We start from the raw sequence: 24,549 nt of genomic DNA on the forward strand, positions 1-24,549 counted from the left end.
ACATTTTTAATTTTTGCTTATCAGCTTTAGTAAATATTTTCTTGCTTAGCTCTGCGGTTAGAGCCATCACCTGCTGTGTGCAGTGAGTCAAGGTTGCCTTTTAGGACAAGTGAAAACCAAGGTAACAAAAAATAAAACTGGGTATTTTTTTTTTCTTGAATAGAAAAATGTGCTGGTTTAAATTAAAATGTTGTGAGCTATATATATCTTAATACATAATTCGGCAGTCTCCTTACTCACTCACTCACTCACGTCCGTCCGAAGCCGAATGCGCAGTCGCCTTCTGCGCAGCTGCCTGAAAAACCTTACGGGGCCGACATCGCGGCAGGCGGTGGATTTACGGCCGCAAAAATTCAAAGAGAAAGGCAACTTCGACCGACATCCAACCCCAACATCGCGGGAGGCGGCAGATTTACGGCCGCAAAAATTCAAAGAGAAAGGCGACTTTGATTAAAGCTCTAGAGGCCTGAAAGGCGATTTTGACTACAGCTCAAGGCCTAATTACGCATTCATTCAGTACACCTATATCAGGTTTGTGGTGCTTATGCTTATTATATATTATACTATTCCACTCGTGCCCATTTCATCTTACGTTGTCGAAACGGGCTCTTTGTCTATACAGTGGAACCTCGGGTCATGAATGTCTCGGAACACGTACAAATCGGTTTATGACCAAAAAAGTTTGCCAAACTTCACGACCACACACTCGGGTGACGAACAAGCCAGTTTCCCTTCCTGTTCGTACTCGCCGATGATTTTCGCACGTGTTCAGTCTCTCCCTGTACTGTACATTGTTCTCGGTCAGACGTGCATCGTGCAGAGGGACTTTACCTCAAAACTGTAACCTCCTCTCCACCCAGCTTCCTGCTCACTTCCTTCGTGCCAGAACTCGACTCATGCAAGGTTAGTTTTCTTGGTTGTTTATGGTTAGTTTTTGTATAAATTACGGATTTTTCAAATTTTCATTTTTTTCCCTGTGCTTAAAACTCATTAAAAAAAAAGTGTTTACAGCGAGCGGTTTGTAAGGCTGTAGCGTGAACTCTTGCAATGTTAGTTTTCTCTGTTCAAGGTTATCTCAGATGTTTTTACATTTAGTTTAATATTACACTGTGCATTCTATGGTATTGTAAGAGCCATTTTCCTCTCTGTGAATTCTTTTGACACGCATCTTACCCGTGCCTGATATTTTTGCAGCTACAGGTATAATTAACTATTTTTGTGCTTTTTCTGTTGGCATCTTTTCAAGTTAAAACTGATTAAGTCAGTGTTTGTGTTGCAATTACTTAGTACGTTTTCCTTAATTTTTCACTTAAGCTGGCACTTAAATCATTCTTGAAGTAGATTGAAGATTTAAGATATGAAGAGGTAGGGGAAGTGACGGGAAGGTGGTAGGGAACGAGAATGGCACCCATACACATGTGCTGCACTGCCGCGAGTTGATTCTGCAATAAAATAAAAAGAGGAATAACCTTGGAGGTCAATCATCACCCCGAAAGCGGACAGTAGACGTCACATAGTATATGTGTATCAAATTTCAGATCAAGAGTTCAAACGGTTTGTGAGCTACAGGTGATTTAAAATCCTGGACAGCCAAGGTAGCGTGTTATATATAAAGATATATACAAGTATTGGATATAATGATGGTTTGGGGTGTCGCCGGAGCCTCCCTAGTAAATGTTATAATGAGCTCCTGTGTTTTTTTTGTTCCCCAGGATTGCACTGGTATCTTGTTCACTGCTGGTTCTCACACTGTTCCTAGTTTTTCCAAGGATAGGCACAGGCTGCTTTGAATCCTTTACTGGGAAATCCAGTTAGATAATTGTAGGTTGTGACTAATGCAGTTAAAAACATTTTTACCATGCATATATCCTAAGAGAACATTCTCAAAGCCAGTATCATTAGGGGTGTTAGGGGAGCACTGGGCCCACTCTCACCCAAATTCACCAGCCAGTGAGTCTTACCTTCAAATCTTTGGGATGTGAGTTGAAAAACAGGGAGAATGTAAGAATCCTGCACAGACAATGAGCAGACCTGGGATTCTGTCCCTGAGTACAGGATTTTTAGGGCAGCAGTAACCACTTTGCTTTCAGGCTGTCCACCGTGCACATTTTTATTGTGATACTGCAGAATAGGACAGAATAGAAGGAGCACGTTGTATATCAGTAATCAATGGAAAGACTGCAGCAGAGTTGACTGTAAAGGAGATTCATTGCCTCTGCTTGCCTCTGAAGAAAGGGCTGTTGTTGTCATCGCTGTAGCCAAGCCAAGGAAATGAAAAGAGCAGTGATGTGCCAGAAAAGCTTTTTAGACAAAGGGAATGTTCTTTCAGTCTTCAGTGCCTCTAAAATATTAACATTACATAAAGATCAGGAGAACGTGAGGTCATTCCTCATTGCTACCTTACAAATAGCAGAACGTATGATGTTGGCCCGCCACATTCAGTTATTTTTTTTTTTTCAATTCTAACCCTTTCCCTGATTTTTTTATTAATACTGATCTCTTCCTGTGCTATTTCATAAATCAGGGAAGTATGAATTGACAGTGGCTTGGCTGCCCTAGGGAACAAGACGTCAACAGTGGTAATATCATGGAGTATCAGCTGTTATCTTTTATATATAAATGTCTGCGCATGGAAGTGTGTGTGTTTGTCTGTCCGGCACAGAAATGACAGGTGGAGTAGGGTAAAGGCTCCACCTCCAAGGAAACAAAAACTCACTTCACCTCTAATACACAAGCGAGGCGAGCACATCGGCAAAATGAAACCTCAGAAGAAAGAGACACTCGCTTAGCCGCTAATACACAAGCAAGGCGAACACGTCGGCAAAACGAAACCTCCAAAGAAAGAGACACTCGCTTAGCCGCTAAGTGAGCACATCAGCAAAACAAAATCTCCGAAGAAAGAAACACTCGCTTAGCCGCTAATACACAAGCAAGGTGAGCACATCAGCAAAACAAAACCTCTGAAGAAAGAGACACGCGCTTAGCTGCTGTGGCACCCGGCTGGGTTTGTCGCCCAGCCGGGATGCCCAGGAGGAGCGGAGGAGGGCTTGTGCTTCCTCCAGGACACGAGGGGGCATCCTCCCTGGTTGCTTTGGGGGCCACGGGTACAGAGCTTGGAAGCTCTACCCTGTAGGGGCCCGTGGTCACCGCCAGGGGGCGCCCCGATGCCTTGGAAGCCCTGGACCTCAGTATTTCCGCCACACCGGGAAGTGCTGGGGGGAAGAGTATTGGAGACACCCGGTGGACTTCCGGATACACCGACAGAGCTTCCGCCACACAGGGGTGTGGCTACAGAAGCCCTTAGGATGCACCTGGAGCCCATCCAGGGTGTATAAAAGGGGCCGCCTCCCTCCAGTCAGGGGCAAGAGTCGGGAGGAAGAAGGACGAAGCTTGGTGGAGAGGAGTGAAGGCGGACTAGAGACAGTACGAGGCATTGTGTTGTGGCCAAGGACTCAAGGGGTGATTGGTGCTGCGGCACTGGGTTGTGCACTTGAACTGTAAATATTATGGATAATAAACGTGTGTTGGGTGAAACTATGACGTCTACCTGTCTGTGTCCGGGCTGTTCCCCACACCGCTAATACACAAGCGAGACGAGCACATCGGCAAATGAAACCACCAAAGAAAGAGACACTCGCTTAGCCGCTAAGTGAGCACATCAGCAGAACGAAACCTCCGAACAAAGAAACACTCGCTTAGCCGCTAATACACAAGCGAGGTGAGCACGTCGGCAAAAACGGTATCCCTTTTACTTTTCCTCCCGCCGCTAATACACAAGCGAGGTGAGCACATCAGCAAAACGAAACCTCTGAAGAAAGACAAAGTCGCTTAGCCACTAATGCACAAGCAAGGCGAGCATGTTGGCAAAACGAAATCTCCGAAGAAAGAGAGATGCGCTTAACCACTAATACACAAGCGAGACGAGCACATCGGCAAACGAAACCACCAAAGAAAGAGACACTCGCTTAGCCGCTAAGTGAGCACATCAGCAAAACAAAACCTCCGAAGAAAGAAACACTCGCTTAGCCGCTAATACACAAGCGAGGTGAGCATGTTGGCAAAACGGTATCCCTTTTACTTTTCCTCCCGCCACTAATACACAAGCAAGGTGAGCACGTCAGCAAAAAGAAACCTCTGAAGAAAGACAAAGTCGCTTAGCCACTAATGCACAAGCAAGGCAAGCACGTCGGCAAAACAAATCCTCCTAGGAGAGAGACGCCCTGAGTAGTTCCTTTCAATTACCTGACATGTCTACATTTCAATATTTTTACTGACGATTTCAATTGATTTTATGACCCCGGGCTTTTTACAGCATGGGCTTACACAGCTAGTATTTATACAATAGTTCACTGTGTTCTTTTAATACCAAACCAGACACTTTCATAATGTTTTATATTGTGGGTTTACTAAAACAAATCAGTTTTGGTTATGTGGTACCTGTTCATAGCAAAGAGCTTTATAAACCTGTCCAAAATAAAAGCCTTTAAATATTTTGGTAGCAGGCAAGCAGTGTCATACATGGCACCTGTTGTATTATGGGAATATCAAGTTAAAGGGTCCTTTATCGCTATGACCAGATAAAGTGGACCAGTAAAACTATCCAGAAACTCCTTTTAGATATTAATAAAGGAAGTATTTTGCAAACAAGATTGTAGTACTAGGGCGTTGTACCTTGTTAGACATTATGGATGTGGTGAGAAGTTAAGCAAAACAACACCTTTTATTGGCTAACTAGAAAGATTACAACATGCAAGCATTCGAGGCAACTCGGGCCCCTTGTTCAGCCAAGATGTAATCATCTCACATTTTGCATTACGTCTCGCCTGACGAAGGGGCCTGAGTTGCCTCGAATGCTTGCGTATTGTAATTTTTCTAGTTAGCTAATAAAAGGTGTCATTTTGCTTAACTTCTCACCGCAAACAAGATTGAAATGGCACCACTAACTAGAAACTCCAGGAACCTCCTTTTAAAAACTTTCCAAACTTAGATTAAGACCTCAGGAGGCCATCCAGCTTAAAAGGCACTGCATCCTTTTTGGAAACGTGACTTGAGAGATTTCTTATATGTGAAAGCAAGTGAGGCTTCATGGCTCTTGTTTTGACTTGTGGAAGTATGAGCTGCTCTGTCATTTTACCATTATCAGTGTAATCAATCGCATAGTGGCCTGTGACAAGTGCTCTTTCATTTTGACTGATAAGAACAAGAAACCTTCTCATGAGGCCAAAGTTTCCATCAGCAATTTAAATCTACAGCCTCAAACAAGCAACTCATAAAGGCAACTTGATCAAAGTAAAATTCACGCAACTTGGCTACCAAAGTGTTTGTTTATCAGACATGTCCTCCTGTGCTTCATGGGAAATTTACAACGTACTGTACTTTCTGTAAAGATGTTGTTATGATATCTTAAAAGTGTGGAATTTTTTGAATGCTTGTTTTAAGTTCCTTTTCTAATTGTTGTTTCCTGTTATGGGTGTTTGAGGCACTGCATACTATTTTTACATTTATTTTTATTTTTAAAACTAGACAAAGAGCCCGTTTCGACAATGTAAGATGAAACGGACACGAGTTTGTGTCAGCAGTGTATGAAGAACAAATGATAAGTAACGAAGAAGTTGTTTTGTAATGATTGTAGTCCGCTTTACTCATTACTGTACAGGCTTGTACCATTAGTTGATGAATTGTCCAGGCCTATAGTATAATATTGAATGATGAATGTTCCAGCACAATATGGAATAGTAATAAGTAAAAGCACCACAAACCTGATATAGGTGTATTGAATCAGAATGCGTAATTAGGCCTGGAGCTGTAGTCGAAATCGCCTTTCAGGCCTCTAGAGCTTTAATCGAAGTCGCCTTTCTCTTTGAGTTTTTGCAGCCGTAAATCCGCCGCCTGCCACGATGTTGGGGTTGGATGTCGGTCTCGTAAGGTTTTTCAGGCAGCTACGCAGAAGGCGACTGCGCATTCGGCTTCGGATGGATGTGAGTGAGTGAGTGAGTGAGGAGGCAGGTGAATTATGTATTAAGATTTGGTTTCAGGTTACGAGAGGGAGTCAAGCTAAATTTAGAAAATGGAATTTATTAGAAAATGGAACAAACCTTGAACAAAACTGATCATGTCATTTCTCAATGGAGCGCCCAAACACTTTCAATCCTGGAAGTACCAGGATTACCGCAGAATTAAAGGTTTGGTCATGTCCTCGTAACCACTCATGCCCCTGAGTTGTTGTCGAACACTACATGCCGAGGGGTACTACAGTCACTGTGCAAGTTAGTAGTAGAATTCTTCTTTATTGTCATTATGCATACACATAATGAAATTTTTTGTTGGTAGGACTTGGCTTCAAGGCAGACTACTTAAAATAACTTGGGTGGAGTGGTGGCTCTGAGGCTAGGGATCTGCACTGGCAATCAGAAGGTTGCTGGTTCGAATCCTGTAAATGCCAATAGGGACTCTGCTTTGTTGGGCCCTTGAGCAAGGCCCTTAACCTGCAATTGCTGAGCGCTTTGAGTAATGAGAAAAGCGCTATATAAATGCAAAGAATTATTATTATTATTATTAAAATACACAATACACTATAAATAATAAACATAATAAGTATAAAAGACAGCAGCAATAAAACATCAAGTCCAGTCCTTTCCTGAGGTAGTACGCCTGCAGAGACCAGTGATCTGTGAGCGTGGGTCTGCAGGGGAGGATTACGAGGGAAAGTGTGTGTGCACGTCTACAGGGGGGCAGGTTAGGGGTAGATGTAGATGTATGTGTGTGTATCAGCAGGGGCAGATGGACTTCACAGCTCTGGGGAAAAACCTGTCTTTCAGTCTGCTGGTGTGTGTTTTTATGTTTCTGTACCACTTTCCCGAAGGCAGTGGTACAAACAGTCCATTTTCCAGATGGGTGAGATCCGCCGCTATACATTTGGCCCTGTTCTGCACCCTTCCAGCATATACAGAGTCCAGGTCTAGGAGAGGACTTTCTACAATCCCCTATGCTGTTCTCACCACCCGTGCCAAGTCCTTCTTGTCCTTTGCTGTGTAGCTGCCATACCACACTGTCATACTGTGACAGAGAATGCTTTCTATAGCGGATCTGTAGAAGTTTGTGAGCAGCTGAGAGGAGAATCCAGCACGTCTCATCTTCCTGAGGAAGAAGTCTTTGTTGGGCCTTTTTTACAAGGTGAGATGTGTTCAAAGACCAGGTCAGATCCAATGTAATGTGGATACCCAAGAACTTGATATTGTCCACACACATTACAGCCTCCTCATGTGTGAATATATGAGCATGTTCTGTTCTTCTGGACCTCCTGTAGTCCACAATTACCTCTTTGGTCTTGCTGGTGTTCAAGATGAGGTTGTTGGCTGAGCACCATAGCGCTAGGTATTGTATCTCCTCTCTGTAGTGAGTCTCATCAGTGTCTGATATGAGACCCCCCACGGTCGTATCATCCGCAAACTTCACAACCATATTTGTGGCATGGATGGCAGAGCAATCATGCGTAAGTTACTGTGAGTTGCTGAAGACCAATGTGAAGCCTGCTGTTCAATCCAAGTGGCGGGGACTGCTGTCTCAAGGAGTCCTTTTGCTGCCAGACAATGACACACACCAAGGCTTGTCTGGAGAAATTGAAGTTTGAGGTCTTGCCATATCCTCCTTATTCGCCAGATTTGGCACTGTGTGATTTCCACCTTTTTGGACAAGTGGTGGCAAGGACGAGACAAAAGCCTTTCTTCTGCTGGAATCCTGGCAGTTGGCGCAAGTGCATTGATACGGGGTGGAGACTCCACAGAGAAACGAATGACATGATCAGTTTTGTTAAGGTTCATTCCATTTTCTAATCAATCCCATTTTCTAACTTTAGCTCGACTCCCCCTCGTATTAACAATTATTTATGCGTCATTTCCATCGCCATTTTGTTTTTCTTTGGGTGACATCATCATGACACCATATTGGTTTGCTGTGGGCCACAGTCCCAGAAGTCATGGGTTTGCCGTCACTAGTGTGATGCTATCGTTTGACGATATTACGAGGAAACCTTTGTTTGTGTGTCTGTGTGTGTTTTATTGGTACTCTTTAGAAGTCATGATTTCCTGACTTTTCCTCCTGAAATAAAAAATTTATTGTGTTGTGGTTTTTGTTTTAGACAACTTTGGACTAACTTTAGGATTCAATTTTCTTGCTGGCCTTACAATTCCTCTCCTGGTCATCCCCATTAAACATGGTCGCCTTTCCCTGTGCAAGGCATAACAAATACTGTATGGTTTTTGTCAACAGTTGGAGTTATTGATGTTAGAAAAATCTAAAAAATTAATTAGATTTATGCGTTAGGTGTCCTCAGTCAAAAGTCCATGATATTACAGTAACACTAGAATAGAATATGAAATATGTCAGGGAAGAGATTGACAGCTATATCTACCCTTAGATTTGTTATGGATGCATGGGGCTACCACAAGGACCCATTGGTGTTGTCTTGCTTCTTACACAGGATAGATGAAGGTAGATCAATAGTTGTCAGCGCTTTCGTGATCATTTTGTTTGGGTTGGCTGCAATGCAAATGTGGAAATATGGTGTGTCTGTGGTCATAGTGCTAACATTGAAGGTGTACCAGGGGCCAAAATCCTCATTGGTTCATGAACGTCATGGCACAGACTTACTCATTGTTGTGGTCATTAGTAAATGTGGACAGGTGTCCTGCTCTTTCTTAGTGTTTAGCACTTGTCAGACCATTTTTGAACTTCTCGATCCATTTGTAAACATTCTGCTGTGGTAAAACTCTGTCCTTATTCCAGAATATCTATATATATAATTCACTAAGCCACCGACAAGTAAGACACCCATGGAGAACGCAGGACGGAGCCACGCCCACCAACTCTAAGACCATTGGATACGACGACAACTCGTAGAGCCACGCCCACCAACTCGGACGCGACGCCTCGGAAAACACGCCGTCATTTATGTTCGTCTGTGCTACAGTCCACATGCACCTCTGAGCCACGTTGACTTTTCGGTTACGACCGCGTGCACCATCGCAAACTGTTTTACACGCTACATACAGCAATTCGCATCCGCGACAAACATGTGTTTTCTTAGATGGTCCTGCAGGAACACGGAAAACGTTTCCCCGCCCACCAACACTCCTTATTCCCTGGCCCGCGTCCACCCTCACTCTCCAGGCATTCACACTGCCTGCTCATGTGCTCGGACGCAACAACTCACCGACCACCCCGTAAGTCACTTTCGTCTGTGCTACAGTCCACATGCACCTCTGAGCCACGTTGACTTTTCATTATTCTTTTAGGTTACGACACGTCCACCATTGCAAAACATGGGAAACGAACGACGAAGCCCCGTCCACAAACTAACCCTCCTCCCACGTGATAGGGAACGCACGTCACATCCCCGCCCACCAACTCTCACCGTCCTCCCACGTCCAAACACATACTCACTCATTTTGGTCTGTGCTACAGTCCACATCCAGCTGTAAGCCGCGTTGACTGTTCATTTGCTTTCCATGGCCACCGCTTCAAATGTATTTCATGGAAACAACACTTCTTTCAATGTTATACAGATTCCTGCATCAGGTAACTGCACGTGCGCTACACTGAATGGATCAACGTGCGTCTACCCAGCGCAGAGAGGCGTGGGTAAGCCGTTGAACCCCATTCGTGCTGGAATCCGGGACTTGCAATTGTTCCCCACGAACGAGGAATTCCCAGTAAGTGCGGGTCATACGCTCGCACTGATTACGTCCCTGCCCTTTGTACACATATAGAAAAGCAGCCAGAACCGCAAAGAACAATGAAAAGTCTACGTGGCTCAGAGGTGCATGTGGACTGTACCAGAGACAAAAGCAAATGAGGCGTTGTTTGGAAAATGAACAGTCAACGTGACTCACAGGTGCATGTGGACTGTGCAAAGACGAAAACGACTCAGGTGACGAGTTGGGGGTGGGCACATGAGCGGGCAGTGCGTACTGAACGAGAAATCGGCAGACTAGCATGACGGAGGGGGCGGAATGGGCATCCTTCCCCTCTCCTAACGTTCCGCCCTCCGCGCCCGAGCGCCGTCCACCCCGTCCCTCGCTCTGGGAGGAGAAGGCGCGACGGCGGTCCTCCAGTTTTCAGTCACGGACAATTGTATGTTGGTTCGTACCGTGCATTGTTACAATGTTACTTTTCTTGGTGGTTTATTAAATTACGGATTTTTCAAATGTTCATTTTTTCCCTGTGCTTAAAAATCATTAAAAAAGCGACCTGATTATGCGGCGTATGCTATGCCGTGGGTTGGCTAGTTCACAATATTGACCCTCATGGGAAGAATAGAAAATATTGAAACAAAAAGGCAGTTTTAAAATTCACGGCCCTGATGATTCCCAGGGGTGTTAACAGTAATCACTTAAACCTCATTGATTGCAGAATGCATCTAATGTGATTATGGATATCAGTCTGTTTAGTGAATATTGAAGGAAAAATACAGTATGTGTCTGTGCTTTTATCAATGTAATGCATGGGATTGTTAGGTTTTAAGTGAACAATATTCCTGTTGTAAATGTGCACAATGCTCTGGTCTTTAACAGTGCATATAAAAAGTATCCACCCCTTTTATTATTATACAACATTGAGTCACAGTGGATTTCATTTGGTGTTTAAATTAATTACAAATGTAAAACACAATATAACATATTATTAAGTATTTCACCCCCTTTCAAGTCAATATTTAGTAGATAGCAGCCATGAGAGCCTTGAGTCTCTGTGCCATCTTTATCAGCTTTGCACATCTGGACAGTGTCATTTTTTCCCCATTCTTCTTTGCAAAACTGCTGAAGCTCTTTCAGATTTCATGGGGATTGTGAGTGAACAGCCTTTTTCGAGTCCGGCCACAAATTCTTCAGTTGGACAAAGATCTGGACTGTGACTTGGCCACTCCAGGACGTTGACATTCTTGTGTAGCTTTGGCTTTATGCTTTGGCTCATTGTCTTCTTCAGAGGTGCAGGTATCTTGCAGACTGCATGAAGATTTTCTCCAAGATTTTTCCATTTCCCTCACAAGCCTTCTAGGGCCTGTTGCAGAGAAGCATCCTCACAGCCTGATGATTCACCAGGCTTCACGATGGGGAAGGTGTGTTTTTGATAATATGCCATGTGACATGGCGTATAGTGTGTGGGGAACAGCCCGGACACAGACAGGCAGACATCATTTTGTCACCCAACACACATTTATTATACAATCACTATTTACAGAAATGCCACACAACCCACAGACTTCCCCAAAATCCAGGCCAATACCACAACGCCTCACTCTCTTCAGGCCGCCTTCTGTCTCTCCTCTAAGACCTCGTCCTCTTCCACCCGACTCCAGCCCCGAATGAAGGGAGGCGGCCCCTTTTATCTCCACCCGGATGTGCTCCAGGTGTGCACCGGCAATCTCCCACGGACATGCCCCAGTGTGGCGGAAGTGCCGGCTGTCTCCCCGGAAGCACTCTGGGTGTCCCCTCTCTTCTTCCCCCCAGCACTTTTGGTGTGGCAGAAGTGCTGGGGTCCAGGGTCCTCCAGGCATGGGGACGCCCACTGGCAGTGACCACAGGCCCCTACAAGGTTGAGCTTCCAAGCCCTGTACCTGTGGCCCCCAATATAACCAGGGCGGTCACCCCCTCGTGGTCTGGAGGAGGCATGAGCCCTCCTCCTGTCTTCCTGGGCGTCCCGGCTGGGTGCCACCCAAAAGCCGCGTGCCACAAGTGATATTAACTAAACAAGGAGAAAACTTGAATAATAAATAAATAAACTTGATGCATTAGGCTTAAAAGTCAAGACAGAGGTAAAGAATTTAGGGGTAACTGTTGACACTGACCTGAATTTTAAATCACATATTAATCAGATTACCAGGACAGCATTTTTTCCACTTAAGAAATACAGCAAAAAATTAGAAACTTTGCAAGATGCTGAGAAATGAGTTCACGCTTTTGTTTTTAGTCGACTAGATTACTGTAACGCACTCCTCTCAGGACCACCCAAAAAAGACATCAGTCAATTACAACAAGTGCAGAATGCAGCTGCCAGAATCTTAACTAGAAAAAAGAAAATCTGAGCACATCTCTCCAGTTTTGATGTCACTACACTGGTTACCTGTGTCATTTAGAATTGACTTTAAAATCCTGCTTATGGTTTACAAAGCCTTCAATAATCTGCTCCATCTTATATTTCGGAATGCCCGTCACCTGACACTCCAAATCGTAACCTTAGATCTTCAAATGAGGGTCTGCTTAGAATTCCAAGAGCTAAACTTAAAAGAAGTGGTGAGGCGGCCTTCTGCTGTTATGCACCTCAAATCTGGAACAGCTGACCGATAGAAATTCACCAGGCTGATACGATGGAGCACTTTAAAAAATGGCTAAAAACTCATTACTTTAACATGGCTTTCTCATAGCTACATTTTAGTGTGACCCTGATATTCTGTATATGCATTGAATTATCGTCTTTATCATGGCTCTGCAATCCATACTAACCCCTACTTTCTCTGCTGTTCTTTTTCTGTTTTTTCTGTGGTGCCGATCTGCACCACCACCACCTGATCTGGGCACCATCCAGTCCCTACATTGATGGATGGAAGGCCAGAGGTCCACATGACCATCATCATCAAATTCTTTCACGTGAAGCCTAAAAAACATTGAGATCATTTATGTTAGGTAGAATGCCCAGTGGGGACTGCACGGTCTCATGGCCTTGGAACCCCTGCAGATTTTGTTTTTTGTTTTTTTTTTTCCCTGCCCTCCCAGCCATCGGACCTTACTTTATTCTTTATTATTTAGTATTCCCTAATCTTTTTTTATGTTTTTACTAGGGGGTTCACCCCTTGCTCACTTCGCTCGCCAACCCCTACACGCCAACCACTTTGCATCTCTGCCACTTGTGTTGTGAAGAGGGGGGCTGAACACACCCAAGGAGACTTGGTCACTCCTCAGAAACCCCCTCTTAAACGGTGATACAATGGGAAACAACAAATTGTTTTTTTTGTTAAACTCCTCTTTGCTCGATCAGCTGCTGGCTTGCTGCTGCTGCTGCCATGCTGCGTGATCTGCATCTTGTGCGGTGCTTCGAACATTTAAAAGCCTGTACAGCAGCTGTCCTACTCTTTGTTTTTTATTTCCAGCCCTGGCCTGGTTAAATCTCACAAAGTCTTGCCTCGTGGGACATGAGTTCTTGATTTTTTTTAGTTTCTAATTTTAAAACGGAATAAGAATCTGAAAATCTAACAACATCACATTAAATTTCGATACATCCTGAAAAGAATGATACCAAACATATATATGTAGGTTTTAAAATAAGCCCGATTTAAAGCGTGACAAAAAACGTCACATAAAAGCTGTTGCCTTCCTCACAGTGTTCAGAGGCCGTTAAGAAGGCAAACATAATGTCAGGTTATATAGCGCCTTGATGTGTGGAGTACAAGCCACAGGAGGTTCTGCTCAAGCTTTTTAACACACTGGTGAGACCACATCTGGAGTTCTGTGTGCAGTTTGGGTCTCCAGGCTACAAAAAGGACATAACAGCACAAGAGAAGGTCCAGAGAAGAGCGACTAGGCTGATTCAGGGCTACAGGGGATGAGTTATGAGGAAAAATTAAAAGAGCTGAGCCTTTAAAGGAGATGAAGAGGAAACCTGACTGAAGTGTTTAAAGTGTTGAAGGGAATCACTCCAGTGGATTGAGATGGTTATTTTAAAATGAGTTCATCAAGAACACGGGGACACAGCTGGAAACTTGTCTCTCTATATATATAAAAGAAAATCCTGGAATGGAAAGCAAATGCAAGGCTACGATACGTGATAATCTCGAAAGACATTTTAAAGACCCGCCAGACCAAGGAGACTTGCCACGGTGCGTCTTGCGGGGACCATAAACATGAGACTTGGTGCCAAGAGATTGTCCCAGGGCCATAGCAAAAAGGACAGCGGCTGTACAGGCTTTAAAAAGATCGAAGGGCAGCGCGACAGCAGCTACCCCAACCGAACGCGAGCAGCGTTATACATCCTGCAAGAAAGAATTCAACCACGCCCGGGGCCAGAAATAAAAGACAGGTATTGCTTTTACAACGTCACACGAGACCAGGCAGTGAGCCATCATTTAAAACAAGTCAACAGACCTCTAAGCTAGCAGTTGTTGGATTGCTTTTGGCAGGCAAGCATCATGTGCTCCGAGCTCTTAAAACAATGACATGCGACAGGCAGAAGAGGCAGCTAGCAAGCAGCAAAAAGACAGCAAATGATCCAAAGGCATATCCTTAGCGTATGTTCAGCCGCAACACGTAACCATGCGCGGGGCAGGAAATAAAGAAACAAGTATTATTTTTACAAAAGTTTTTAAAGTAAAAGTGAAAATAATGCACATGTAACAATTCACAAGAAAATAACAATCTCTTTAAATTGTAGATTGTCTGCCTAAGGTAAAGTCATCCCTGATGAATGGGGACGTGGGAATGAGGGGTGCTTTCATCGGATTAGCGTTATTTCAGATGTGGAATGGCAAAATGGGGGAGGCAGCTTGTTGAATGAGGTCTCCAGGACTTAAAACAAATCCAAATCATATTATGTGATATCATCTAATGTGAAATTCTACTCCGTACTTCTAGAATTTTTATTTTTATACTGTATTGAGGATTTATTCTGTTCTATGTATTGTACTGTATTGTATTGACCCCCTTCTTTTTGACACCCACTGCACGCCCAACCTACCTGGAAGGGGGTCTCTCTTTGAACTGCCTTTCCCGAGGTTTCTTCCATTTTTTCCCTATAAGGGTTTTTTTTTGGGAGTTTTTTCTTTGTCTTCTTAAAGGGTCAAAGCTGGGGGGCTGTCAAGAGGCAGGGCCTGTTAAAGCCCATTGCGGCACTTCTTGTGTGATTTTGGGCTATACAAAAATAAACTGTATTGTATATCCGGTAAACCAAACACAGGGGTTGGTGAGCGAAGCGAGCAGGGGGTGGAGCCCCCTAGTTAAGAGTAAATTTCGCACAAACATTAGGACGTTTTTCTTTACACAAAGAACGATAGACACTTGGAATAAGCGACCAAGTAGTGTGGTAGACAGTAAGACGTTGGGGACTTTCAAAATTCGACTTGTTGTTTTTTTAGAAGAAATAAGTGGATAGGACTGGTGAGGTTTATTGGGCTGAATGGCCTGTTCTCGTCCAGATTGTTCTAATGTAGTAGCGAGGAGATAATAATAATAAAATAGTTGCACTTTTAGGCTTAGGATTTTATATATATATATATATATAGAGTAGATTTTTATGAACTTTTCTTTCTTCATCTTGTAAAGCACTTTGAGCTCCATCATTCGTATGAAAATGTGATATACAAATAAATGTTGTTGTTGTAGTCTGATAGCCCGAAATCTCAATTTTGGTCATATCAGATCCAAGAACTATCTGTCATCTGACTTCAGTGTGTCCCTTGTGCCTTCTGACCAACTCTAGCCGAGACGTCAGTGCCACTCTCCCATTAAGTTGTGACTGGTTAAGCTCTCAGGCACAAAATGCAAAATGAAATCCATTTTGATTCAACGTTGCGTAACAGTAAAAGCGAGTGAAGACTTTTTATAGGCACTGTAAACAGAAGTGAACCATTTAAAAAAACACTAGACAATGTTAATAAGGGCAACTCCTTTGGTTAACAAGTTATAGTTGTACTTTGTTCAAGTTATTAAGGCTGTGTTTTAGTCATCTTTCTAATCAATATATGTTTGTTTGCTTTTTTTCTTTTTCTCCCCTTTGCAGTTCATGCTTCTGTGGGCCATTTGAGTAGATGCATCTATTTTTTACACAAGGCTCCTTTTAAAATCAGGAAAGTCTCTAGCCATGGCAGATGATGATCTTATTTTTAGCATAGAAGGGGTGGAGAACAGCCGGTCAAAGCGGGGAGGCTCTGTTGATGACAGTGACGATGAGGATGGCTTTTTCATCTGCCCAATCACCGATGATCCAGTGCACAATAAGTCTTCTCCCGGTGATATATGTAATTACCTGAAGAACTTCATCCAAAATGAGAAGTACAGTAGCAGCTCTTCTCCCAGGCAGTCTTTCAGCTTTAAGGTGAGCACCAGATTTCATAGCCTTTGTTTTTGGGATTCTTTCACTGTAAAACAAGATGTTTTGGGTCCCATAGACCACACTATGAACAGGTCTGAGTACAGGGATCACAAAATTCAAAAATGTCGTTTGCATAACCAGCTGAGCTATGTGTTGCATGACTTTCCTGCCATCGACTAAAATTATATTGAGCATCAAAATCCTCTTTCCTGAGCTGTCATCTTTAGAACCTGTAATTGGAAAATTAAAATTTCTTGTTTTACAGTACACTAATGAGCTCTGGTGGAAGTGCTTAAGTGAAAAGCTGTGTTCACGTGCCATGGGAATTGTCAGAGTTCCACTTATGATGTCTCGTATTCCCACTTCATTCTTGTCATGTGAATTTCCGGTTGTAATTTTGGGAGAAATGAGCAGTTTCCACGCCAGAGGTCCTCAGTTAAGGTCCTGAGGGGCTTCAATGGCTGCAGGTTTTCATTTCAACCAGTTCTGTACTTAAAATCCAGGCCTACCAGATAACGAAACTTCGTATTTAATTATATGGCTTATTTGTGCTTTCACTCTTCCAAGGCAAATTTTTTATCATATTGAATATTTTTCATTTTTTAATAAAATGAGTATTTTATGGTCTGGAACAGATTTGTACCTTTTGTTCCTTCCCTTCTCTCTCTAATTTATTTCAAAACATTTTATTAACACAGATACTTCATGATGCATCTACATAGGTTTAAACAGAAGCACGTTATCTGAGAGCTGGTGGTTCCATCATCATTTGTACCTCATTATTAGCTGATGGCTGGTTAAGAGAACAAGGCAACAGTTACATCCTCAGGGGTCCTCGATCACAGTCCTGGTGAGCCACAGTGGCTGCAGGTTTTTGCTCCAACCCAGTTGCTTAATAAGAAACACTTATTGCTTCTTATTTCTTGTGCTTCACTTTAGTTGTCTCACTTGTTAAGATTTTGTCTTAAACAATTGTATTCTTAGTTTTTAATTGCTCCTATTTAAATGCCAAAAGGGACTCTGCTCTGTTGGGCCCTTGAGAAAGGTCCTTAACCTGCAATTGATCCATCCTGGGTATGACGTTAATCTGCGTCCATCCCTACTTGTAGCCCCCCCAGCCTGCAGGGAAAAACTTGGGGGTTGGTGTCAGAATTGGCACTCCAGCCACCATAAAAAACCTCCCACTCTTCCATTCCATCTGAACTGGTGTGGTGCTGAGGTGTCACCTGTTGCATGGCTGCACTCGGGTCCTAATCTGGATCCTGAGTTGGTTTGTCATGTGGTGGGTACAGCAATGCGCTCCTAACCTCAATAGCATGCAAATGACAAGCTTTGTTACCATTTATCATCCACTATTGGGTTTTAATCAAATACTTGGAAGGAAAGTGAAGAGAAAAAAGTGAAAGACTGAGAATTACTCCTCCATTTTAGCCTTCAAATCATTTGGATGATATCCTTAGAAAGGGGAAGAAAATCAAGGATGTGAGAATGACCTGACATGGCAGAGTTAAAGCACAAACAAGCCATGAAATTAAATTATTGGAAAGTATTGCTTTCTAATTAAGTAACCGGGTTAGAACAAAAACCTGTAGCCACCAGGACTGTGATTGAGGGCCCCTGTCCTAAATAAAGCTGTTTAAAACTGAAATAGGCAATTAAGGGTTCTGAATCGTAACAAGCTGTTTTGTCTTGGTAGAGTATTATATTGCTCTACTTTCTCCTTTTGTATTATTAATATGTAGCCTCTGTCAGAATGCCTCAAATCTCACAGACTTACCACTGTATATAAGGTATTGTACCATATAACTCCTCCCCACCTTCCCTCCTACTAACCTCAGGCAATTAGGTGTAGTAAAAGACAAGCAGGAGTTAAGTTACAATTTAAACAATGTATTATTGGTAATATTCATAAATAATAATAATATGCAAAGTACATTTGAATATTGGCAACCATACAACCTGATAAATGGTGATGTGTAGTTCAGGCGGCACACAGACTTGTTAGTTACTTAAAATGTCTCTAGTTAAGGCATCATTGGTGGTCAGCTTTCTTCGGAACAGGCCGCATGCCTGTCTCAATATGGCTGCCGAGCTGTGCTTTTTATTGTGTTGTCATTTTCAGTTCATGGTGTGTGTGTGATGCTCCTTCATCATTTGGTAAGAGAGAAAGAGAGTGAGGGAGTGAGCAAATTTATAGATGTTCTGTCCAACTCCTAGAGCCAATAGGACGTCATGGTACTTAAAGGTTTCTGATACAAGCCAGTTCCAAACAGCCATACTTCAGACCAATGGGGGAAAAGAACACCTTCACACCTGCCACCCCCCAAGACCATTTGTTGAGCTAAAGCTTGGCAGTTGGGCAGCCTGACTTTCCTATGGTTGTTGAGAGACTTTAGCAGAGAAACACTTGCCAAACTGGTTTTAGGCACTCTCCCCCCCCCCCAAACCCTATCGTAGAATTCACTTTCCTGACTTAGTCCTGGGTGAGGGGGGGTTGTAAACATTTACATTTACATTTACATCATTTAGCAGACGCTCTTATCCAGAGCGACTTACAACAGTGTTTGTTAGTTTTTTTTTTGCATACCCCTTGGGGTCAGAGCGCAGGGTCAGCCATTGTATAGTGCCCCCTTGAGCAATTACAGGTTAAGGGCCTTGCTCAAGGGCCCAACAGAGTAGGATCTCTTTTGGCACTGACGGGGATTCGAACCGGCAACCTTCGGGATACCAGCGCAGATCTTTAGCCTCAGAGCCACCACTCACTAATGTAACACTAATATTACATGGCTTTGCCTAAGTTACAAATAAAGACATACACAATATTTATCAAGTTGTATGCAAAATTTCACATCACAACACAAGCAAATAAAACTAATCCCAAAAAACATAACTGTAGTAGTAAATAAATGAGTTCTCGTTAAGAAATTGGTTAATGGTTACAGTGGAGTGGTGGCTCTAAAGCTAAGGATCTGAAATCTCAAAGGTTGCCGGTTCAAATCCCTGTCACTGCCAAAAGTGATCCTACTCTGCTGGTTCCTTGAGCAAGACCCTTAACCTGTAATTGCTCCAGGGGCGCTGTACAATGGCTGACCCTGCGCTCTGACCCCAAGGGGTATGCGAAAATGAGCAAATTCCTAATATAAGAAATTGTATAAGGCGAAATAAAGAGCAAAAAAAAATGAAAACCTGCAGCCACTTCAGCCTCTCCAGCATGAAATTGAGGAGCCCTGATCTGCACAGTAAGTCATTAGTGATTATCTCAAATTTCTGGTGACAATAAAAGCACACTAAATGTATTATGTGTATATCATTGTAAATGCACCAAGGTGCATTTGACCACAAAAGTGCCATTACGCAGTGGCGTGGTTGTTTTTATTTATTTTTTAAATTTTACAACATTAAATGAGGTGAGAGGTTAGTATTGCATCATGACTCAGATAATTTGTCTGATTTGTCCCACTGAGAGCTACTACATCACATTTCCAACTAATAAGCTTTTATTTCCATCTGTCCCATTGCACATGAACGCAGTAAAGGAAATAAAAAATAAATGGATCCTCTTTTAAATGTGATTTTTTTTTGTTGACAAACAGTTCAGCCCCCTTATTCATGTCTACGTTTTGAATATATTTAACAGAGTACACATCATCAGAACTGTTACCAGCTTGCAACTGAGTTCTGTGTGGCTTATTCCTGTCTTGTGTGGGCATGTTGACAGATTAGTAGTCTTATTATTGCATGCATAAATATCTTAAACCTACAGAGTTCAGTTAATTAACACTGGCTATTTTTTTTTGGCTGTATCATGGCTGCCACTTTTCAGGCCGTCAGCTTCAACATGATAAACCTTAATAACAGACATTCTGCTTATCACTGTTGGCCTACCACATTTCTTTTATTGATCTGTCATTATGTTTGTATTTTTGCCAACTGGAGCTTGTCTGTATGTATGAAGAAGAGCAAAGACTATAAAACATAAAAAGGGGAGAGAGAGTTTCAAATAAGAGTGAAAGGGATCAGAAGGATGAGAAGTTGAGGAGAACGCCAAAGGGCTTACAAGATGAGAATTTTTGTGGCTATTATAACTTGTGATTGCAGGGCTTTGTGAAACTCAGAAGAAGCCTTCATCTCAAAAACTAGGCCTCAAAACTCCAGTGAGGCCTAGAAATGTAATGCAGGCCTGAGCCTAAGCTTGTGGCTTGCAGAGAAAAAAAAAGGGACCAAAACCAATAAATATTGCAAATGGGAAAGGGGAATCATAAAACCTCTGGCCCAAAATCAAGAGAGTCCTCATTCTAATAATAGTAAAGATTATTGAAGAATATTCAAATTCTCATGCAAGAGAAATTAAAAAATGTAAAGTGTCCCTGTTTTGTTGTGGTAGGCTCCTAGGGTGACCCTCTTCTACTTTCTACTCTTTATTATATAGCCCTTAAAAGAATGTCTCAAATCCTATATTGCAACCACTGTAGTTCGGCCCTTTCCCTTCTAATCTCAGGCAATTATTGTACCAGACCAGGCAGGAGAGAAAGTTACACGTTTATTTATGTATTATAAATAATATGCCCACAATAATAAAATGTGAGTGTTGACAAAATAATGTAACATGATAGTAGGCTACCAGGTGGCTGACTGTCTTATTTATTAGACTCGGGCATGGCCCTTAATCCAGCATGACCTGTCTGAATATGGCCTCAGAGAGGGGTGGTCTTCTCCTCCATGGATGGAAAATGGTAAAGAGTGTGAGCTTCTTTGTCACCTCTGTTTTTATCTTAGTCCAACTTCCTTGATGTACCTCCCAGACCAATAGCATAAGCCGATTTCCTACCTTATACCAGTTCTGTTCCAGGCTAGCCCTCATTCTAGCTTAGACCAGTTATGGCCTGTATTCCCCGAGGCTAGCCAGCCTGGCCAGTAAATTCCTGCTTTGGGCTTCTAGTATGCAAAGGTCTTCTCTGATAGACATTCTCTCTTAAATATAAAACAAAAGTAGAAAGATAATTTTACAAATTAAGACATTCTATAAGAGAATCTCCAAAATTATTTAGCACACTAAGTATTATCAGTTTTTTGTTTCTCTCCACCATAACCAAATACAAAAATTGCAAAACAAAACCCAAATGTCTATACCAAAAACTCAAAATGTAGAGGCCAAAGCCAAAGAATCAAACTTGCAGATCCAAAAGGAAAGAAAGAAAATTCCAAAAATCTAAAAAGGTGACACAAAAATTGGTTTGCATAAAGAAAGTAAGAAGGACTGGAAAATCAAAACAAAGTCCCAAATAAAACAAGGAGGAAATCCAGGAGTCAAAAAAGCAGAATGTTTGGTCATTTGGCAGAATTTTATTTACACAATTCTCACAGAGTATTTACTAAATATCAATACACTCAACTTTCAACATGAATTCCCTGATGTTTAAAACATACATTTAAACTAAAGGAATTACTCAGAAAAATGTGTAAAGGTCAGACAAATTTAAACCATAATCACAATAGTGAGCTGGACAGCTAATGCTTCACCACTCTCAAGCCTTTATAAAGGTTGAGTGTAGATCCCACATAGGGGGGCTGTTGGGGGCCCACCCCCTTGGGTTCAACGTAGAGAGAACAAGGAAAATATTCCACCAGGGGTCTTTAATCATGGTCCTGGAGGGCCACAGTGGCTGCAGGTTTTTATTCCAACTAGATTCCTAATTAGAAAACAGTCCATGCTGATAATAAAACTTGATATTGAAGTATTTATCTTGTTAATGTTTGCATTCACCCAAGAGCAATTTTAATTGCACTGTAGCGTTTCCTTCTGTGAGAACATTATCCATGTGTTCAGTGGACCAGAACAGATTTAAACTTAATGGTCCTTCCAATTCCCCTCTCATTTATTTCTAAACATTTTTTATCACAGATACTTCATGGTAAGCACCTTGGCGAGAGTGCTGCTGATTTATTGGTTATCTGCATCTCATTATTAACCAATGTCTGATTAAGAAAACAGGCAACAATTAAAACTTAAATGCAGCTGCTAAAATCTAAAATAGGCAATTAAGGGTTCTGAATGGTAACAGGCAAGAAAACTAAAATTAAGCCCAAAAAATGTATTGCTTTAGTAGTAAATATAAGGGTTCTAATTAAGAAATTGGTTAAAGTATAAACTTGTAGCCATTGCAGACCTCCAGGACTGTAATTGAGGACCTCTGATCTACAAAGTAAGTGAAATTTGTCTTTGATGAATAAAGGCACAAACAAGGCATAGAGTTAAACACCAACTTTCATTATCAGCAAGGACTCAGTTCTAATTAGGACATTAGGGCTGGATTGAAAACCCGTAGCCACTGTGGCCCTCCAAGACCGTGTTTGAGGACTGAGGATTGAGCATTACACAAGAGAATTAACAATTTAGAGAAACGTCACAAATAGAAAAGACAAACACATAATAAAAAATAACAACGAACAGGACTTTAACCTACGAAATAACCAAAAATGAGAAAAATAAAATAAAAACTATTAACAAAAAAACTGAGATCAGGGAAAGATACCTCTCTAAAATGTCACTGTAACTTGATGGGAAACATGTGGTATGCTTCAATAGACAGAGCACAAAAACTGTTGGTCACGCAATGACTTCCGTATATTTGTGGGTATAATATGCTAATGTATTCTCCCTCCTTTCAAAACATCCCATAAAATAAAGTTCCAGTGGAAAATGAAGAGTTGCCCCACTTAGTATTTTAGCATTTATTTCTTTAGATGATTTAATGATTTAATCTATGTTGCATTTTTCTCTTTCTTTACCACATTTATAAAAGTGCTCATTTACAAATGGTACAGCAGTTAGTCTACGATTGTCTTGTTTTCTAAATAAGCTGTGGGTGGAGTGTTTAGTGATATTGTGCCACACTGACTTTTAACCTCTGCGCCTTCAAGACTTGTCAGCCTGCATAATGAATGTTCAGGCTGAGTATCTGCAGGTTGAAAGTTTAAGGAAGAGGTTACAAGCCCTGATCCACATAGGACAGCTGCCTCTTGTGTCTCAGCACCATCTCAGAGACCAATAAGAAAGGGTTTGGTTTGAACATAATCTACTGTTCTGTGAGATAAGACCTTCCTTAACATGGTGTTTACTGAATCCAGTAGGCCTAGGCTTAGGCCCTGACCAACAAAAAAAAACAGCAATTCCAGATAAGGGGAGGCTCATTGTTTGTTTTCAACATTCTTGGTGGAGGCACTGTATGTTTTAAGTCCTTGATCACATTCTATTAATGATTTCTGTTTTACTGTTTCTCATTAATTCTGTAGAAAGAAAAAGAGCAGCGCACAGTGCGATTCGGCGCGTTGTCTGAGAGAGGGCGGGTAGGTTGTTCTTGACTCTACTGCAGACCCTTTCCTATTCTCCTCCATCACTATCCTCTGATCCCTTTCTCTACTGTTTTGCATAAAACTCATTGCTGATGAAGAGTCACCTCCTGCATGATTTTTTTTTTTTGTTGCAGTAAACCCTTTTTATTTTCATCTTATCCCAATTCGCTCTTGTTTGCTTTAATATAATTGTATGCTTCCAGTCTGTCAGAAGGCCAGCATCTCAAGCAGAGTACTGTAAACATTTATGCAGAAATCATTAAATGCAGAAACAGAAGTTTGTTGTTGTATTTATTTATAGTGTAAGTCCTGCCTTAGGTTCACCTTGTGACCCTAAGCACCTACTTAACCTGTCTGTGTTTCAGTTGTAAAAAAATGAATGAAAACAACTGTAGTATATGAGGGGGTACCCAAAAATAACCGGAATTGGAATAATTTATACTTCTGAGGCTTTAGTCTCCTTCAAAGTACTCTCCATGTGAATAATTGCACTTGTCCCAACAGTTTTCCCAAACATTTTTGGAGGAACGGTGTCCAATGCCTGGAGCGATTTTTCTTTGACTTCCTCTGTGGTACTAAAACAGTTCTTTTTTCATATGCGGGAAGAAGGAAAAGTCGCACGGAGCAAAGATCAGAAGAGTAGGGAAGGTGGCAAGAACACACAAGTCAACTCAGAAATCTCTTCAATGGTCCAACGACGATCTTCGTAAATTGAATTGCGAACCTTTTCAAGATTTTCGTCATTCCTAATTATGGAAGGTTGGCCAGATCTTGGTTGGTCTTCAATTGACATTTCCCCTCGTCTGAAACGCGAAAACCACTCGTAGACCTGTGTTTTACTTAAGGCTTCCTCTGTCACTACAGTTTCAGCAGCTGTTTTCCCTAAGAGAAAACAAAATTTAACGCAGACTCGCTGTTCTTTATGATCGCCCATCACAAAAATCGCAGAACACGTTTAATGAGCACCAAGAAAAAACGACACGGAATGCCATGCAAAGAATACAGAGCAACGCCACTTGGCAGACTGCCACAGAATACTGTAAATATGCAACACCTAGTGGTAAAATTTGCAACTAAGTCAAGATTGCGTGCCAGGTACAGATTCTGGTTATTTTTGGGTTC

The 24,549-nt window shown here is 42.0% G+C and overlaps 2 protein-coding genes across 8 annotated transcripts in view; one reads left to right on the forward strand and one right to left on the reverse strand.

Annotated features, from left to right (window-relative positions):
• LOC127529603 (uncharacterized) overlaps positions 1-24,549 on the reverse strand; it is a 200,894-nt gene that overhangs the window by 155,069 nt on the left and 21,276 nt on the right. The window lies entirely within an intron of this gene.
• Positions 1-24,549, forward strand: part of eef2k (eukaryotic elongation factor 2 kinase) — a 100,254-nt gene that overhangs the window by 16,543 nt on the left and 59,162 nt on the right. For 5 of the 7 annotated variants that reach the window (XM_051933655.1, XM_051933654.1, XM_051933658.1 and 2 more), the window contains exons 2-3: positions 15,763-16,077; positions 23,368-23,421. In XM_051933655.1, the coding sequence (XP_051789615.1) occupies positions 15,844-16,077; positions 23,368-23,421 (288 nt within the window). In that variant the 5' untranslated portion in view covers positions 15,763-15,843. The remainder of the gene's footprint in view (positions 1-15,762; positions 16,078-23,367; positions 23,422-24,549) is intronic. The other 2 variants (XM_051933656.1, XM_051933660.1) reach the window with 1 other exon arrangement.

Source organism: Erpetoichthys calabaricus, chromosome 11 (genome assembly GCF_900747795.2).
Source record: "Erpetoichthys calabaricus chromosome 11, fErpCal1.3, whole genome shotgun sequence".
Classification (NCBI taxonomy): Eukaryota; Metazoa; Chordata; class Cladistia; order Polypteriformes; family Polypteridae; genus Erpetoichthys; species Erpetoichthys calabaricus.